Source organism: Conger conger, chromosome 13 (assembly GCF_963514075.1).
Source record: "Conger conger chromosome 13, fConCon1.1, whole genome shotgun sequence".
Taxonomy (NCBI): Eukaryota; Metazoa; Chordata; class Actinopteri; order Anguilliformes; family Congridae; genus Conger; species Conger conger.
In genome coordinates, this window is record NC_083772.1 from 18,144,600 (window position 1) to 18,164,425 (window position 19,826).

Here is a 19,826-nt window from a genome sequence, read left to right on the forward strand (position 1 = left end):
CTCTTTACCGCGACAGGAAACGGCGTTCTGTGCATTCATAGTGAGCCTTAGTACCCAGCCTCAATTGGGGACTCAAATATCTGCTGGTTAACACGAAGGTGACTGCTGGATTTGGTAAAGAATTTATAGTTACTCTGGCCAATTTCTTACAAAGGGTCAATACCGTGTCTTGGTATGTTGGTATTGGTATCGCACACAGGAAGTGGACTGCTCCTGTTTCCATGGAAACCGAACCCAGTTTGTCCCCGGTGTGCGTGGCTTCAGCGTTTTTTCCCAACCCCGCTTCTACTCCTTAGGTTCCGCCTTGCGTCCCAGCACTGCTAAAGCGTAGTGTCTTCTAGCACGTTAGCACGTTAGCGCTCGCCATCTAAAATGAAATGTGCCACCCGGCATCGTCCATAAGAGGGGAGTTGTAAATTGTAAATTGTGCTCACCTGCCAGGATGCCCTCAGGCACACAGATGCCCCGGACAGAGAGGACAGTCCTGGGGCTCTGAGTGAACGCTCTGGACGTGAATGAGCTCATGGATGTGCGCCGTCACTCAGCTGTACAGGGCGTGGCCCCACAGGGCAGAGCTGGGCTGCTGTGAGCCGTGTGTTTGAAGTGGCAGCTTTGAAACACACACCGGTTTATTATGACACACCTGTAGCACGGCTCGCACGGCTCCTATTCCCTGCTGTAGGCCAGGCTTAGATACACTCAAACGCACACACACACTCACACACATGTTTAGATACACTCAAACGCACACTCACACACTCACACACATGTTTAGATACACTCAAACGCACACTCATGCACACACACACGCACACACACAGGCTTAGATACACTCAAACGCACACACACACACTCACACACATGTTTAGATACACTCAAACGCACACACACACACTCACACACATGTTTAGATACACTCAAATGCACACACACACACACTCACACACATGTTTAGATACACTCAAACACACACACACGCACGCACACACACAGGCTTAGATACACTCAAACGCACACACACACACTCACACACATGTTTAGATACACTCAAACGCACACTCACACACTCACACACATGTTTAGATACACTCAAACGCACACACATGCACACACACACGCACACACACAGGCTTAGATACACTCAAACGCACACACACACACTCACACACATGTTTAGATACACTCAAACGCACACACACACACTCACACACATGTTTAGATACACTCAAATGCACACACACACACACTCACACACATGTTTAGATACACTCAAACACACACACACGCACGCACACACACAGGCTTAGATACACTCAAACGCACACACACACACTCACACACATGTTTAGATACACTCAAACGCACACACTCATACACACACGCACACACACACACGCACATACATATACTCACACACACATGCAGATACACGCAGGCATGCATGCTGTATCTGAGCCAGTGTGGCAGCTGTGAGCAGGAAAAGCAGCCTCTCATTCTGGAACAGGAGAACACACCTCACCTTGTTCAGAGGCTGAAGTTTCTGTTCAGTACCTATGAGAGTCTGGAATGGGACCCTTGTCTGTTTGTGATTGGTCAAAACCGTAATGTCTGGTTCACGTGGTTGGCTAGCAGTTTAACCTGTCGCTGCGGTTGGCCGTTGCCTCTGACAGCAACTCCGGGTGGCTGCATTTCTGCAGAAGCTCTTCCTGCAGCTCTGTCGTTTGTGGTTTCGTGTTGGAACCTGTTCTGTGCTGGTCGTTGCGGTTTGAAGAGCTGGGGAAGGCACCGGATATCACAGATCCACCTTTCTGTGGCTGTGGCCTCGGTCCCTTCGCAGTGCTTCCATCCGCAGAACACCACCAGCAAAAACCCTGCTGAAGAAAACTGCTCAAGCTAGGTTTTGAAACAGCTGGTAGCTGGTTGACCAGTCAGACCAGCTCCATGCTCAACATGGTTTGACCTGCTCAAGCTATGTTTTGAAGCAGCTGGTAGCTGGTATTTCAAGCTGGTCATGGCTGGATTTTACAGCGGGGAAGTCAACAGGAGTGACGGGGTGTTCTCATGCACTATGCTGTGTAGAGGGTGCCATCTTGTGGTGTCGTGGTGCACCACACCATCAAGTTTGAAAGTACCGTGTTGTTGTGAACTGAATTTTAGCTCAATATCTTAATATTTGAATAGGATGTTAAATAAATGTGGCCTTTTGTTTTAGATTGTTGTTTTCTTTTTAAATGTATCCCAAAAATCTCACTTAACAGATGGATGCGACACCAGCGTTGTATTTGATCATATGCCCATTTTTCAAGACACATGTGTAAGGTTGAGGAGGTGCGGAGAGCCAGGTGCGACTAAGGGAAATCCCTTTTAAGCGGACACACAAACGTGCCCGCCACTAAGACCCCGGGGGGTAGGGGAGACAGCTCTGAGACACGGAGACAACTCCGAACAAATAAAAGGAAGAGCCCCAAATAACGGCTCAGAAAATAAAACTACCCTACAAAACTAGGGCGAAACTCACAAACCAAAAATAAGTGCGTAACTGCTAGCACTTCTCTCCCGGACCGGGGAAAACCCAAAGTAAAAGTACAACCCAGTATAAAAGACTGGGCGAAACGAAAATAAAGATACAGGAGACGCAGCTCCGTAATAACACAAATCAAAATACAAAATACCGGGGACAACGTCCCTCACCCACGGACTCACACGAGCCGAAAATAAAGAGAAATAAAGAACCAAACGGAAGGGATTGAGCTCCTTATTTTTATGTCTTATAGACTATAGTCTTATCCTACCATGTGTTTTGTTTTCTATCGTATTATACTTTTTATTCTCTTATCGAGAATTTTTTTGTTGTAGTATGTTTTATTATGCTTTCAATGTTTTGCTTACTTTGAAGCGCTTTGAGCTGCCCTGTGTATGAAAGGTGAGTTTCAGTTTGATTTATAATGAAGGGATTCATCATCTGTGGTATGGAGTGAATTCCTGCTTGCTATTTATTTGCACTTCGCTTCTTGATTGAGTAATTGAATTATTTATTTTAAAGGGGAACTACCAATGGTAGGCACAGTCCAGCCTCTCTCTGGCCCCGCTCCAATTGGCCCCGTCAGCGAATCGGGTGGCCCTGCTTTGGGTAGGGGGCCGGGGCCAGGACTAAACTCTGAGCTTCCTCGACCTCTCGAGCACGTGGTCTACGTCTTCACTACCAGCCTGGCTAATAGGTAAGCCTGTTACATCACAAACACACACACACACACACACACACAAACATATTTACACATGTAAACAGATTGACACATACACACACATTTCTGTTAGCTGTTCATTGTCATGTAATGCTGCAAACTCAGATTGTTGTGCTTCTGTTAGGTACTAATCAGATCGTTGTTATGTTAGCCTCTAACTCAGATTGTTGTGTTTATGTTAGCTGCTAACTCAGATTGATATTTCTATTATCTATTAACACAGAATCATGTTTCTGTCAGCTGCTAACTCACAATGTTATGTTTCTGTTAGCTGCTAACTCAGATTGTTATATTTATATTAGCTGCTGACTCAGATTGTTATGTTTCTGTTAGCTGTTAACTCAGATTATTATGTTTTTGTTGTTTCTCTTCATTCCATAGTGCTGCAGAAGCAGTCATCCATGGCCATGCTGAATCCATTCTCCTGTTTCACCAGCAGAACGTACCCCGTACCAAACTGGACCAGGTTATTCTTCTTTACAACACTTTCCTCAAGTTTGACTTTTATAGAATCACTGAAGGAGCGCAAAACTAATCTTCTCTCTCTCGCTCTCTGTCTTTCTCTCTCACTCACTCTCTCACTCTTTCTCTCAGTGCACCTCAGGGAAGCTCCCCGGCCTATCAGAGCAGCTGACCTCCAGTGGCACTCCTCCTATCAGCACGCCCAAATCTCAGAGCGCCACGCCCCGTCCTGCCTCTGTGGGCGGGGCTATCGGGGGGCACCTGCACCCAGCGGGGGGGACCCCCAGCTCCACAGGACTGCCCGAAAACGAGCCCCCTCCGGTGGCTAGACCCGGTACTGTGGCCGGAGGCAGCACGCCTCACCAGACGGGGGGCGGTGTTTTGGGGGCCCCAGACGGACCGGGGCTGCTGTCCCACCCCAGCGCGGGGGTGTCCCCCTCCCCCAGCTCCCCTGTGCACCTCCAGGGCGGGGCAGAGGGGCAGAGGAGTGAAGCGGGGGCTGGAAACGGGAACGGGAACTTGGGTCGGCTTTCGCGGGAGCAGCTGGAACATCGCGAGCGATCCCTGCAGACCCTGCGGGACATCGAGAGGCTCCTGCTCCGGGCCCCCAACGAGGGGGGAATCCCCAACCCCAACATCAACAACCTCAACAACAACGGCAACCCCAACCGCCCCCCCGACGACCACCCTGGCGACGGTATCCCCGGCAACAACGGCGTCCTGAAGAAGTACGAGGAGCCTCTGCAGTCCATGATCTCCCAGACCCAGAGCCTGGGGGGTCCCGGCATGGATGACCCCCTCCACGGCCTGTCCCACCCCCACGCCCACCTCTCCTCGCCCCCTGGGCCCCTGGACATGGGCCCTCTGCTGGGGTCGGACAGCCTGACCCCCGAGCAGGTGGCCTGGAGGAAGCTGCAGGAGGAGTACTACCAGGAGAAACGGAGACTCCAGCAGGACATGCACCCCCACCCTCACCCCCACCAGCACCCGCACCCCTACCGCATGATGCCCGACATGGGCGTGTGTGTGATTCGGGGGCCCCCTCCGCCCTACCACAGCAAACCCGGGGAGCCCCAGTGGGGGCCGGTGATGGGCGGGCCCGGAGGGGGTGGGAACGGACGCTTGATGGACATGCACCAGGAGGGGCCCCGGGGCCCACGGTTTTTGGGGCAGATGCAGAGGGGGCCGCCTCGGGGTGGGGGGGGAGGTGGGGGCGGGGGCGGTTACCCCGGAAACCCGGGTGGGGTCCTCCCCATGGAAGCTATGGCGCACCAGAGACCCCCCAGGCCCGGAATGGGCTGGCTGGACGACGGCCCCCCCCCAAACATGGTGCCAGGAGGCGGAGGAGGGGGGCCCTTCCAGATGTGCTACCCCCCGCCCCAGCACCTGCAGGGGGACCCCGAGCGACCTCTGACCCGGGAGGAGATGTTTCGGATCCTGGAGAAGCGGCAGCTACAAGGGCTCCATCGGCTGGAGCTGGAGAGGCTGGCCAAGCAGGGAGGGGGCCCCCGCATGATGGAGGGTCCCGGCGGCTTCCCCAACCCCTCCAGGGGTGAGCCCATGGACTTCCCCAGCATGCGTGCCATGATGGGCTCCCCGGGGGGTGGAGGGGGGCCCCCCCTCAGAGACTTGGTGGACTCCCCCCTGGGGCCCAATTTTGGCGGGGGCCCCCAGATGAGCGCCCAGCAGCAGCAGCAGATGATTCTGGCGCAGAAGCTCCGGGCGGGGCTCGGGGGTGTGGGCGGGGGAGGGGTCCCGCTCTCGGACATGCTGAGCCCGGAGGAGATCGCCCAAATCCGGGCGGCTCAGAACGGGAGAGGGGGGGGTGGGAAGGGCATGATACCCCACTGCGGAGGAGGGGGTGGTCCGCTCCAGTTTCCCCCCAATCAGGGCCCTTTCCCCGGCCCTGGGGGGGGTGTGTACCTGCAGGAGGAGGGGCCGGACATTTTCGGGCCTGATCCCCAGCTTGGTGGGACGTCCCGGCTCAGCCACATGCCCCTGAGGGGGCCGGATTTGGGCCCCCGGCACCCGTCCGACCTCTCCATCAACGTCAACCCCATGGGCTCTCCGGCCATGCCCCGACCCCCCCACCAGCTCAAATCACCCCCCCTCAGCCAGGCCCCCTCGCCCCTCATGCCCTCACCCTCCCCCTCAGTGCTGAAATCCCCCCAGGGCCCCCCCCTGCCCTCGCTTCCCCCCTCCAGCAGTGCCGGGACCCTGTCTTCCTCCCTAAAGTCGCCCCAGGTCATGGGCCCCTCGTCCCTCGGGCTGCGGTCCCCTTCTGCATCCCCCGGTCACCTCCGCTCCCCGACCATTCCCATGGCCTCACCGGGCTGGGCGGCCTCCCCGAAACCCACCCTCCCCAGCCCCGCGGGACCCCCCAGTGGCAAGGGAGCCGGCAATGGAGGGGGGAGCTCCACAGAGACAGGTCAGAACTCGCAGGAATAATAACGAGACAGAAAGAACTTGTCTACATTTGTAGAAAGTGTATTGTGAAATTTATGTTGTCATTGTGAAACGTTTGTTTATGAATGAGGTAATATGAATGTGTTTATGAAAGTGGTGATATTAATGTGTTTATGAAAGACGTAATACCCCTAGTGTCTGCGAGAGCTGGGGTGGAAGATGACTCTGGATAACGTGGCTTTTGACCGTGAAACGACTTTGCAGGAATAATAACGAGACAGAAAGAACTTGTCTACATTTGTAGAAAGTGTATTGTGAAATTTATGTTGTCCTTGTGAAACGTTTGTTTATGAATGAGGTAATATGAATGTGTTTATGAAAGTGGTGATATTAATGTGTTTATGAAAGACGTAATACCCCTAGTGTCTGCGAGAGCTGGGGTGGAAGATGACTCTGGATAACGTGGCTTTTGACCGTGAAACGACTTTGACTGTGAGCAGAGGGGAAAGTGTTACGGTGTCTAGTTTGGAGGGGGAGGGGAAGAACCGACAGGTATGCCCTTGCGGGTGGAAAAAGGTGACATCATCGTGAGGATCCACTAGGGAAGGAATAGATGCTTGGATGAAAGAAGGCAGGGCCCCCACATCACTAACCACCACCCTGCACCTCAGTTCAAGTCAGTCGGATGAAGTCCAGCGGCAACTGGCACACCAAAGTTCACAGGATATTAGTACCCCTGTCATAGAGGAGCCAGGACCTAGCACTGAATTACAGGCTGGTGGAGACCAGGGGGGGTAGTGGAGGGCAGGTGGCAGGCAACCAGCTCAGGAAGGAAAAGTCTAAAGGGGCAGATACCGGGGTGACTGACACTAAGAAGTGGAAGAGTATTAACAGTGTCTTCAAAGGAATTCTGGCCAATTTCAAAAGGACAGCTGAGAGAAAGGGCAGATAGATTGGGCCATGTCCTTTACAATTATGGAAGGGAGAGATTTGGAGTTGGAGGAAAAAAGGGAATAGAGAATTAGCTCATTAAATGAAGCTGGAAGCAAGCAGGTGATGAGGAGAGAGAGTATTAATGTGCTGCAGGCAGAGATGAAGAGTGTGTTAGTTGTGTTGAGGAGGGCAGAGCTCCACAGGAAAGGGAGGATGAGGAGGGAGTGAACCAAGGCAGCTATTTTTTTAAGGAACCATTTTATTTCACAAATTTATCAACTTCATTCAGCAAGGAGAAATCTGGCAGTTTAATTGTAGAAAGGCAGGAGTTGGTGGGGGTATCTTCATACAATCCTTACAGACGGCGAAAGGGCTAATGAACTGGTACTGCCAGCAGACTTGCCTACAATGGGAGAAGTAGGATGTCAGATAGATATTAGCCCCCTTCGGTGGGAAGAGGTGCAAGGAACTGTGTATTGTGCTAGGGCTGCATCTGCTCCTGGACTAAATAAGACCTTTTACCAGGTTTATGAAGGAGCACCTGATGTATTAAACTATTCATGGAGGTTAATGACCATAGTGTGGAACAAGGGAGATATTCCAAGGGCATGGTGGAGAGCAGGAGGTATTTTTATACCCACGGAGGAGGAGGAGGTAGGCATTGGGCAATTTCAACCCATCAGCCTGCCCAATGTTGAGGGACAAATCTTCCTCAGCATGGTGGCTCGGAGGGTGGTCGCATAGAGGCAAATGTATTAAGTGACACCTATGTGCAGAAAGCAGGAATTTGGGGGTCCTCAGGTTGCACACTGGTATGCTTTGGCACCAAATTCAGGCAGCCCAGAAAGAGGGACAGGATCTTCGTGTGGTGTTTTTGGACCTTGCAAATACTTTTGGCTTGGTCCTGCATAATCTTTCGTGGAAGGCATTTCATTTTTCCAAGGTTGTCGAGGTTGTATGGAGCTGCCAGTGACAAGGCTTGTAGAGAAATGTAGGTGTGTGAAAGTGGTGAAGACCGTGGCTCCAGTAGTTAAAACACGAAGGAAGTGGAACCTGAGGGAGGCCATCCAGCACTAGAACACAGAGATGTGATTGGCCAGGTGCCAGAGCAGGGCGGGGATGGGATCTGGTGATGCATGGGCTGAAGAGAGGAGGTAGCAGGCGGGTTTGTGAAGGCTACATCATTGAGAGGAATTGATCTAGAACACACAGATTTGGCTGCTGAGGTGGGGGAACGTGGGTGGCGTGCGTAGCATGTGAGACCTGTACAAATAGGTGGTAGGGGGTTTGTGGATAAAACAGCGACGTCTCGGAATTTGGTCGACCGCTAAGGAAAGCAGTTTAAGAGCTGTCAGAAACAGCTGAAAAAGCCAGCCAGTGGTTGTGGATGAGGAGAGGCCTGGCTAGTTGGAGAGCACCTAAAAGTAGCTGATAGCTATCAGGTAAGGCCAGAGGTTGTTCATGAATCCATATGAGACCGGAGTCCTCATAACTGTCCGCTGCTTTAGCTGGATCTTAACACCTGAAGGTGCATTCTCTGATGTTGACCACAGTTTCCCCCCTGTGTTCCTATTTATCCAAATCACAGGCCAATCGCTGCCTCAGAGGAGCTCAAACTCCACCCCCATCAGCCAGCCAGCCTCCATGAATCCCAGCATGCCGTTCACCTCCTCTCCGGATGTGACGGCTGCTCAGAACCCGCTGTCTATGATCATGTCCCAGATGTCCAAGTACGCCATGCCCAGCTCCACACCCCTCTACCACGAGGCCATCAAGACCATCGCCACCTCTGATGATGAAATGACTCCAGATCGCCCCCTGCTGCCCGGAGTCCACATGGCAGGTACAGTACACACATGCATTGATGTAAGGGGTGTAGCGTGGTGGTTAGGGAACTGGGTTTCTGGGATTGATTCCCAGCTAGCTGCTGTTGTAACCTTGAGCACAGTACTTCATCAGAATCGCTTCAGTAAAATATTCACCTGTATAAATGTGACTGAATGTGACTGTTTAACAGGGTTAAACAGTCTGTTCAGCTGTGTAAATATTCTGCTCTGTTCTGTACTGTGTTGGGTTCCAGGAATGGGGAATCATCAGTCCTCCCAGCAGATGATAATCGCATCCCAGAGTTCCATGGGGCCGCACAGTGGTCCCCAGAGCCCCATCGGAATGGTCCTCCAAGGCCAGCCTCAGCTATCCCACGACCCCTCTGGGTCTATGCTGCACTCCCCTAACACGATGGGTATACCCATGAACCCGGCAATGCTGGGGGGGGGAGGGGGCCCCCCCGACGGGATGGGACCCTGTAATGTGTCCCCCATGCTCCCCCAAAACCAGCTGGGGGGCTTCTCCAGGATGCAGGGGTCCCTGCACTCCCCCGGGCCCGGGATGGGACAGCCGTACCCCCAGCCCCCTCCGGAGGACATCCTGCCCCACCAGCAGCCCCACGGCCTGGTCAAGCGTGGCCCGCACCCATCCGAACCCTTCCACCCCTCCCTGCCCCCCATGGGGGATGGGCCCGACCTGAGCGAAGTGATCCGCTCCACGCCCACGGGGATCCCTGAATTCGACCTGTCCCGGATCATCCCCTCAGACAAGCCCAGCAGCACCCTGCAGTACTTCCCCAAATCCGACCGGCTGGGCGGCCCCCCGCACCTCAAACCGCACCCCTCCGCCCCCTCCTCCAACCCCCACATCGCCAACCTGCAGAACATGATGGCCGAGCAGCAGCTGGCTCCGCCCATGCACCCCTCCCACCCGGGACGTCTGGGGGGGCCCCGGGGGGGCGGGATGGGGCCCATGGGACACCCGGGGCCCCCCATGAACAGGACGGGTCTGTCGCCCCAGCAACAGCACCACCTGCAGCAGCAGCAGCAGGCTATGATGGCCAACAGCCTCCTCCACCACCCCCATCCACACCCACACCCACACCCACACCCCCACCCCGGCATGATGCCCTCACCCCACCACCAGCAGGCCCTGATGCTGATGCAGGCCAAGCAGAGGGGCCTGCCTGTCCATGGGGACCCCTACCCGCCGCAGGGGCCTCTCCTCTCCCCCCAGGGCTCCATGATGGGGCCCCCGCACCCACAGGCCGGCATGATGGGGCCCCAGGCCCTCAGACATCGCGGGATGTCCTTGGACAGTCCCCTGGGCTACGGGCCGGGAGGCATGGCCAACGCGCCCTTCTGAACCTGAACCAGAACCAGAACCAGAACCTGAACCTGAGACTGAGCGTGCGCTCCTGTACAAACCTTCTTTTTTCATGGTTATTTTATATCCTGTTGTTATGTTGTTGTAAATGTTATTATTATTATTAATTTTATTATTATTATTATTATTGGGATTGTCGTATTATTTTAATTCTGCAGTAATGTGGAATACAGTGGTTTGAAAGATTGGGCTCATCTTGGGAGCGAAACAAAATGGAGGAAAAGACAAATTCAGCACCGTTGGTTCAGAGCAGCGCCACGACAACAGAAGAAAATCCTTGTGAAGCCATTTCGTTTTTATATTTGTAAAATATGTACATTTCACAGATCAGTGCATTCGATTGCGGGCAGGGCAAAGGGGAGGGGGGACTTCATTTGTATCAATTTAAATTTTATTTGTTTTGGGTTTTTTTTCTTTCTGGCTACTGAGCTGTTGTGTAAGGGAATATATAGGTGCTGTAAATAAGATGCAATTTGTGATTGTTTGCAACTGTTCTGTATAACTGTGTTTTAATAGAAGCCTAAAAAAAAGAGGTGGTAAAAATGTGCCTCGTGGTCGCTGGTCTTCTGTTCACTGATGACTTCCTAAACCTGGCATGGGGAGAACGGGCTGGGCAGCCCTGTCTGTGTCTGACATCCAGAAGGTTCCAGAAGCCTGGACAGAACCACCACTGCCCCCCTGATGTCCTTGGTCACACCCCTTTTTTCTCAAGATGCTTCAAATGATAATGTGTTGGCTTCGGTGGCAGGTAGGCGGGACAGTTGAGTTACAGTTGAGAGTTGATTATATTGTGCGGTGATGGAGGCTGTGGCACTGGTCCAACATGGACAGGAAGTGATCCCGGGGACACACGCTGAATTAGCACACATCTCCGCGGTCTGGTTGGAGTTGGTGTTAGATAAGAGCACTTAACCCTTTGACGAGCACGATCTTGAATGTTATTTTATTTTTCAAAAATTCGAAGTGTTCTAGAACTCCATTGCTTACAAATGCCAGCAGGGGTTGCTATGTCAGCATGACAATGCTCATTCCAATCGCATATTTGTGATCTTACACCACAAAGCGTTGTGATGACTAACCGATACTTGCTGACATTTTGGATCAGCGGTAAGGTGGTTTCCACAGCGATTCGATTTCCATATCAAACAAATTGAAACTCCCGTTTTTCTCGAGCCCAAGATCAGTCCATCATATTCGTTGTAAATGGTAAATGCGCTATATATTGGCATTTATATAGCACATTTATCCAAAGCACAGTAAAATGTATGTTTCTCATTCGCCCATTCACACACACTCACACGGCAACGGCGGTTGGCTGCCATGCACCACCCAGCTCGTCAGGAGCATTTAGGGGTTAGGTGTCTTGCTCAGGAACACTTCGACACACTCTTACCACCTGAGCCAATGTCACCCCAATATTGTAATGATATGTATGCTCATCCCCTCTGTTATCCAATCAGCATGTCTGACCACTTTGTGGGGACTATTGCAGTTTCTAATGAGAAAAATATGGCGACCAAGGCACTCTTGATATGGATGCATTAAAAAGCCCTTATTACATGGCTAATGTAGCCGTATAATAAGGGTTTTTTAATGCATCCATAACAAGAGTGACTTGGTCACCATCCTTTTCTCATCATTCTCATCACCCTTGTTCCAAAGAACAGCTTGTTGGATTTCACTGTTGACCACAGACACTCTCTTTCTCTTTTCTCCATTTTCTCCAATACAGTTGGACCCAGTCAGCACTAATAACAATACCTGTGATCTGCCATGTAGGACCACCTCAGTGGACCCCCAGAATTCCAGTTCTGAGGCGTAATGTAGAGACATGGAAAAGACCACATGACTCAGACTGAAATGGGGGAATCTTGTCCGGGATATAGGATGCATTTCTCAAATGATTCATTTTAGATATCTGGTTTGCAATATTTTAGCTGCTTTTAGCAGTAGTCAACCAGCTGGCTTTGATCAATGTTTGATCAGTTGGCGAACTACCCAGTGAGGTGATGAGATCTGAAACGGCCCTTGAACAGGACGGACGCCTGGCTTGGAGCAGGACCTTGGCAGTGGTCTTCATTGATGTGATACGTTATGTTTTACTTTGACAAATAAAATATAAATCATAAGTACATTTTAAGACAAAATATACTTAATTTCCCTAAGCTGGAGGAGTGGCGTAATGTTACTGTAACCATTGTAGAAGTGTATGATTGTGGAGCGACATTGGCTCAGGTAAGAGTGGTCGTCTGGCAGTCGGAGGGTTGCCAGTTCGATTACCTGTCAAAGTGTCCCTGAGCAAGACACCTAACCCCAAAATACTCCTGACGAGCTGGTTGGTGCCTTTCATGGCAGCCAATTGCCGTTTGTGTATGAATGGATGAATGAGAGGCCTCAATTATTTAATTCCATTTAGTTGAATGGAGCTGCAGTTTGGTAGTGTGCAGTACCCTGCAGTTTTGCTCAATGTTAAAAACGACAGTTCCATTGTTCATTATAAATAAACCACCTTTAACAGGCTGTGATAGAAATAGAACAATGCTATGGAAATGAAACCAGTCAGCCATGGCAGTGGTGATGTTAGTGTCGTACAGTACTGTGAGGAAGGTGCTTCTCAGAGTGACAAGGTGCTAGTCTGCACGAGGGCGCTGATGCGTCGCGGACCGCTGTTCCGTTAAACCTCAGCGCTGGCGGCGCAGGGGTTACAGCTGCAGAAAATCTCTGGCTCCAGTTTGTTTTTCTGAAGGCGGTTTCGGGGAAGGACTGCGTGTAGATGAACGCTGTGCGACTTGATGTTTCCGTTCCGGCAAAGGCGAACCCATCTGGTATAATCCCAGCAACCACTTCAAACTTCTGCTTTTTAAAAAAAAAACCTGTTAACGCAACTTGCGAAACAACACAATGCTCTGATATACAGTACTGTGCAAAAGTCTTAGGCACCTGCATTACATTCTGTACAGATAAAGATTCTTTCAAAAATAATGAAATTAAAGGTCCTAAATAAAGTACTATACATTTTACATTACATTTAAATAATTTGGGAGAATAGTTAAAAACTGAATCAAATCAATATTTTTTGTGACCACCCTTCGGTGATAAAACTGCATCACTTCTCTGAGATGCTGTCCTGCAGTTCTATAAGATAATCAGCAGGGAGGTTGTTCCCAGCATGTTGGAAAACTTGCCACTGTTCTTCTGCAGGCTTTGGTTGGCTCCTTGCTTCTGATCTCAGACAGCTTTGATCGAGATTTTATGTAAAAAGTAGTCAAGTAGTAGTTTAATGAAATAGTCAAGTAGTAGTTTAATTAAATACAAAAATGTCTGTAAAATTAAATCTTTTGGAAAATGAATATTCGGCAATCTCAAATGCGTTCTTTAAAAAAACATATACATAATAAAGTCTTCTGCACAGTGCTGTAGGTCTCCAAAACATCTTGAACTTGATATGTGAAACTGTACCCTGCTGAAAAGAACAGCTCAAGCTGGCGTTTTTTTAACAGCTGGTAGGTGGTTGAGCAGTTCAGACCAGCTCCCAGCTCGACATGGTTTGACCAGCTCAAGCTCGGTTTTGAAACAGCTGGTAGCTGGTTGACCAGCTCATACCCACCTAGACCAGCTCAATTTTCAAGCTGGCATAGCTGAATTGTACAGCATGGTACAGTCTGCATGTCGAACCCTGTAATTGTAAGCTCCAAAATTTTTGGACCCATATCTTGGAACAACTTTCCTTAATGTGTGGCTGAATAGGGTCATTCCCGTGAGCGATATGTCCGCTCTATCCTGAGGTTATCCCACAGACCGTATAAAAACCGGGTTATCCGTAACGACCTAAAAGGCCAAAAGGATTCTGCCTGGAGGCGCATGAGGTGAATACCATGGCAGTCTCTGGCAGGATGCATGTACATTGTGTGGAGAAGAGGTGGGTGGTTTAATATGCAAAACATCATAGCTTACATACAGTATGAATCATAACAACATCTTTGTATGCGTCTCTCCTGTTACGGTTAGCCTTTTCTATTTGCCTACAGTTTGATTCCCCCCAGTTTGATTCCCTCCCAGGTTCAAGTCTTGAGTGGAACCATAGCCTTTGCACACACAGTCCAGCTTGCTTCTTTAAAATGCATGAATGAATCCCTGAATACAGAACCATGCTAAGTACAAGACATTATTTAAAAATAATCAAGTGGATTAAGGCACTTGATTCCAGCACACTTTTTTTGTAAAACAAGCTTGTTAAACGCAAAGCTATAAGCGCATAGTCATTCGATGTAAGAATTGTCATGTCCCGCCATCACATTTTGCTCTCGTATCTAAGCAAGCAAAAAATGAACCAAACAATATTGAGGCCCAGTAACTGACGTATTATTTTTAGTGCAGAAAATTTCAACCAAACACACACATTTAAAAAAAACACTCTCAGCTGAAGGATTGAATCCCAATATCCCTTGGATTTGATTGGCGGGCGGGTGGTTGGAGCGAGGCGAGTCACATGGTCTTGGTGCTGGTTGTGACTCCCTCAGACCAGGAGGTGCGGGTGGTGCTGTGGAGGCTTGAGGAAGCCCGGCCGGAGCCCCTGGCCCAGAAGCAGGACAGCAGCCTCAGCTCCCGGCGGAAGTGCACGCCCTGGAAGGCGTAGAGCAGCGGTATGAGGCAGCAGTGCGCGTACCCCATGCTCTGCGTCACCGCCAGCGCCTTATTGGCTCGCGTCAGGTCCTCGCAGTTGTCCGGGGCAACCTCCTTCGCCATGAGCAGAGTGTCCAGCAGGGCGACGATGTTGTAGGGCAGCCAGCAGAGGCAGAAGGCGGCGGTGATGAGCAGCGCCAGGCGGACCGCGCCCCGCTTCTCCAGGCTTCGGTGGCGGCTGCGGCACAAGGCCACGACCACGGCCGCGTAGCAGTAGCTCATCACCGCCAGCGGCAGCAGGAAGCCCAGTGTGTGCTCCAGCACGCGTCTCGCCAGGACCCAGTTGCTGCTCTTGATACCGTCATGGAGACGGCAGGCCCACCGGGACGCGCCGTCCGGCCCCCTCACCTCGTCCACCGACAGCAGGGGGCAGACGGGGGCGGAGACTAACGCGCTGACCAACCAGACGGCGGCGCAGGACAGGTGTGCGCTGAGCGGGCGACGCCCCTGCAGGCTGCGGACAGCATGCACCACGGCGAGGTAGCGCTCCACACTGATGCAGCCCAGCAGCAGCGCCCCGCAGAAGAAGTTGAGGCTGCACAGGAAGCGCAGCGCCACGCACAGGAAGCGGCCAAAGAGCCAGCCGAAGGCATGCTCGGTCATGGAGAAGGGGAAGGTGAACAGGAGCAGCAGGTCGGCGAGCGCCAGGTGGAACAGGTACACCTCGGTGATGCGCAGGCGGGACCGGCGCCTCAGCAGCACGGCCAGGAGGAGCCCGTTCCCCGTCACGCCCAGGAGGAACATGAGGCTGTACACCACAGGCTGGAACACGGAGAGGAACGCCGCCATCTCACCTGCCCGGTCACACGCCAGCTCAAAATTCTCGAGCGAGTAGTTATACGACGGGTCCGAGTAATTCAGGAAGTAAGAACTGTCCACTTCCTGGGAAAGAAATGTCAGTTAATTCCACAAGCAAGCCTTTGTGACACCGGGTCTGTGTTGGGAGTAGAATGTGCAGGATGCGGTTTCGAACACAGCCTGGGTCATGTCATAATTCCCTGTCTTTCATTGCAGGAGTTGTTGCATTTGATTCTGGCATTGAATTAAACACATGATCATTCAGGAAAATCATGAGTCAGTCTGAAACCTCATCTTTTTATGAGGCCATAAATGAAATTTATACAGTTGTGGAGATCAAGGACACACTGAGATGAATATCTCCAGAGCCTGCCTGACTGCCTTCATGCCTAAGCCATAATCCTGCCTTAATATACATGTAGGACACACCGAGGAAGACTCCTCTGGCACCGTTGCCATGACAGCAGGTAAACGGCATCCAAGGCAAGGATATTTGTGGCATTGTGGTTATGATATTAGTCCATCCATCCATCCATTATCTGAACCCGCTTATCCTGAACAGGGTCGCAGGGGGGCTGGAGCCTATCCCAGCTTACATTGGGCGAAAGGCAGGAATACACCCTGGACAGGTCGCCAGTCCATCGCAGGGCACACACACCATTCACTCACACACTCATACCTATGGGCAATTTAGACTCTCCAATCAGCCTAACCTGCAAGTCTTTGGACTGTGGGAGGAAACCGGAGTACCCGGAGGAAACCCACGCAGACACGGGGAGAACATGCAAACTCTGCACAGAGAGGCCCCGGCTGACAGGGATTCGAACCCAGAACCTCCTTGCTGTGAGGCGGCAGTGCTACCCACTGCACCATCCGTGCCGCCGTTATGATTTTTTTGAAACACGGATGTAGGCAGGAAATAGATGAAGACGATCGGGGGCGACTGTGGAAATTATGTCTATAGAGGAGTCAGACCTTTTTAAGTTCCCATCCTGCCTTGCAGCTGCCATGTTTATGCTGTGAGAACAGTGGCACTGAAATAAAACTTGTGCTTTAGAGCCAAATTACACATATGAGTACTTTATTATGAACATTTTTACTTTACTACACCTACTTATTCATGCGATTATCTAATCAGCCAATTGTGTGGCAGCAGTGCAATGCATACAATCATGTAGATACAGGTCAGGAGCTTCAGATAATGTTCACATCAACCATCAGAATGGGGAAAAAATGTGATCTAACTGACTTTGACCATGGAATGATTGTTGGCGGCAGACATGGTGGTACATTGAGGCCATGAAGGGATGCACATGGTCAGCAACAATACTCAAATAGGCTGTGGCATTCAAGCAATGATTGATTGGTATTAACAGGCCCAAAGTGTGCCAAGAAAACATTCCCCACACCATTACACCACAGCCTGGACTGTTGATACAAGGCAGGTTGAGTCCATGGATTCATGCTGTTGGCACCAAATTTTGACCCTACCATCAGCTTCAGCAGAAATCGAGATGCATCATTTTCACGGCCTTCAACTTTCCAGCTTTGGTGAGCTTGGGCCCACTGTAGCCTCAGCTTTCTGCTCAAACCAGTCTGGCCATTCTCTGTTGACTTCTCTCATCAACAAGGTGTTTCCACCCACAGAACTGCCCCTCAATGGATGTTTTTTCTTTTCTTCTTTTTTCACCATTCTGAGTAAACGTGAGAGACTGCTCTGCGTGAAATCCCAGGAGATCAGCAGTTACAGAAATACTCATCAGCCTGGCACCAACAATCATGCCATGGTTGAGATCACATTCTGATGGTTGAACATCAACTGAAGCTCCTGACCCATATCTGCATGATTTTATGCATTGCACTGCTGCCACACAATTGTATGAATAAGTAGGTGTACATAATAAAGTGCTAAGTGAGTGTATCTTAAATGTCAGAATGAAAAGAAATGTGATCTAAGTGACTTTGACTGTGGAATGCTTGTTGGTGCCAGACAGGGTGATTTGACTATGACAGAAACTGCTGCATCTAGTGAGCAGCAGATCTGCAGGCAAAAATGTATAGTTAATAAGAGAGGTCAGAGGAGAAGGGTCAGACTGGTCAAAGCTGACAGGAAGGTGACGGTAATGCAAATAACCACTCGTTACAATAGTGGCATGCAGAAGAGCATCTCTGAACAAACAACGCATCATAACTCTGAGTGGATAGGCTACAGCAGTAGAAGTCTAAACATTCCAAAAATAAGTATAATAAATACCTGATAAAGTGCTCAGAGATTGTAGTTTGGAATCACCTTTCCCTTTTCTGCTTTTTCTGATCTCTTATTAAAGGATAATTTTTATACATTTTGGTTTCACCATTACTTTACTTTCAGGGTACATTTGGAAAATTTGATCCTTGAAGAACAGAAATGTACCTCCACAGTCTCTTTATTTCTCAGAGTGTTGATATTCCTATTTTTTTCTTTTTTTCTTTTTGTTAACAGGACATTGAAATACTACACAGGCAAACGATGTAATAGTACTGTATGTGGCTAGTGACCTCCTCCACATAAGTGAGAATAAATAAATACAAATTTCAATTAGATCACATACAATTATTAAAGCCTTGGTAAATGAGTCCTATTTCTGGACCACCGGGTCTTTTATTCTTTCAACGAAGTGCTGTATATTACATACAGACATTATATAAATCAATTTCAAAATGCATTCGTCTTTTTTTTCCTTTTTTTTAAATCAGAAATTTGATGAATTTACAAGAGTTAGCATTCAGCTCACACAATTCAACTAATTATAAATGCTCGGTATCACTCAATAAGTACTGGTATAATTAAAGCATCTGTCAGTTTAACAGAGGCTTGAAAAGTCAGTAATTATTTATGACAATAAATTACATTCTCTCTTCTGTGCGTTGAAACTAGAACATTTTTTATGTGGAAACAGTTTTTCGCAGCATAACAGATTTACAGCGTGGGTGTCGAAGAGTTTCGTATTTACATGTGGAGCGGCTAATGAAATAAAAAACATCTCAAATCAGACGGTCCTTTCACAAACCAGCACAAGGCTTCATTAATGCATAATTAATAGAAAAGTTTAAACATTTTAATCGGAGTGAATTTACTCATACAAGCATTTGAAACAATAGAACTTTATATAATTAGTAGTCAATGCTTCATCTAATTCGCTGAATAGCCTAATTATTTGTATTAGGCCAAGGGCATATGCAATATACATTTACAACTATAATCTCCTTGCCAGTCACACTCACCACAAATAGTGCGTCTGTGATATAAGTCATGCTGTTCTGGTTGCCGATAGAAGACGTGTAATAAGTGTAGCGTACTGTATGTACTACCACAGTAATAAGCCAACCGAGACAAAATGAAAACTTTTTGAACACCGTTTCCTGTGGAGGATGCCGTGCCTGGGGGCGTAGTTCGAGTTCTAATTGAAAATATTAAGACACTTATATACCCGTTGTAAATTTTTCAGCCCATTTGAAAATATCTGTTTTATTTTTCAACAGAATTGTACTGTTCTGTGATTTCATTTTAAAATATTTGAAATATTTCCAATATTGCGATCATAGGATGATGCGCGTCAAATCAGGGTTGGTGTCCTAACTTTCACCATTCAAAGAAGAAACCAGTAAATTAGGCGACTGACAATTTTAAAAGGAACATTTATTCTCAACAATAGTGCGTAATTATATGATAGTATATCCTACGTTGTGGATATTGGCATTCATTGTAATTTCTAGATCTGCAGAAGTTTTTTCGAGTTTTAACACGGTGTTTAAGATAAACATTTGATTCTGCTAGCTATTACAGTGGATGATGCGCTAGCTATTCCGAGTTGGTCTTCTGCATGAACATGAGGTCATTGTTGACAGCCCGGTGGTTTGGAAAAAAAATGCCTACGTTGTTGAAGGTGTGGTTATCATGCTAAAACATCAGTCATTTTCCAAAATCTATTTGGCCTCAAATGAGAAACTATATGTGGTCATAAATCAATATGTGCATGCGAAACACACGTATTGTGATAAGCAGAAAATAATCAGAATCAAGAAAGCCATAAGGAGGTTGATTAATTA

At 49.2% G+C, this 19,826-nt stretch overlaps 2 protein-coding genes across 3 annotated transcripts in view; one reads left to right on the top strand and one right to left on the bottom strand.

Annotated features, from left to right (window-relative positions):
• The window catches only part of bcl9l (bcl9 like), a 35,214-nt gene extending 22,824 nt beyond the window's left edge, over positions 1 to 12,390 (top strand). Inside the window, exons 5-11 of one of the 2 annotated variants that reach the window (XM_061216914.1) lie at positions 3,044 to 3,218; positions 3,624 to 3,708; positions 3,837 to 6,132; positions 8,632 to 8,886; positions 9,124 to 10,586; positions 10,723 to 11,004; positions 11,989 to 12,390. In XM_061216914.1, coding sequence (XP_061072898.1) covers positions 3,044 to 3,218; positions 3,624 to 3,708; positions 3,837 to 6,132; positions 8,632 to 8,886; positions 9,124 to 10,235 — 3,923 coding nt within the window. In that variant the 3' untranslated portion in view covers positions 10,236 to 10,586; positions 10,723 to 11,004; positions 11,989 to 12,390. Of the gene's footprint in view, positions 1 to 3,043; positions 3,219 to 3,623; positions 3,709 to 3,836; positions 6,133 to 8,631; positions 8,887 to 9,123; positions 11,005 to 11,988 lie in introns of both variants that reach the window. The other variant, XM_061216913.1, reaches the window with a different exon arrangement.
• A 1,154-nt stretch (positions 12,391 to 13,544) lies between these two features.
• Positions 13,545 to 19,104, bottom strand: LOC133108594 (C-X-C chemokine receptor type 5). Its single transcript, XM_061218191.1, has 2 exons — positions 19,002 to 19,104; positions 13,545 to 15,821 (listed from the first exon to the last, which is right to left on the bottom strand). Exons 1-2 carry the CDS (start codon positions 19,029 to 19,031, stop codon positions 14,742 to 14,744), a joined length of 1,110 nt encoding a protein of 369 aa, XP_061074175.1. The 5' UTR covers positions 19,032 to 19,104; the 3' UTR covers positions 13,545 to 14,741.
• Positions 19,105 to 19,826: the final 722 nt, after the last annotated feature.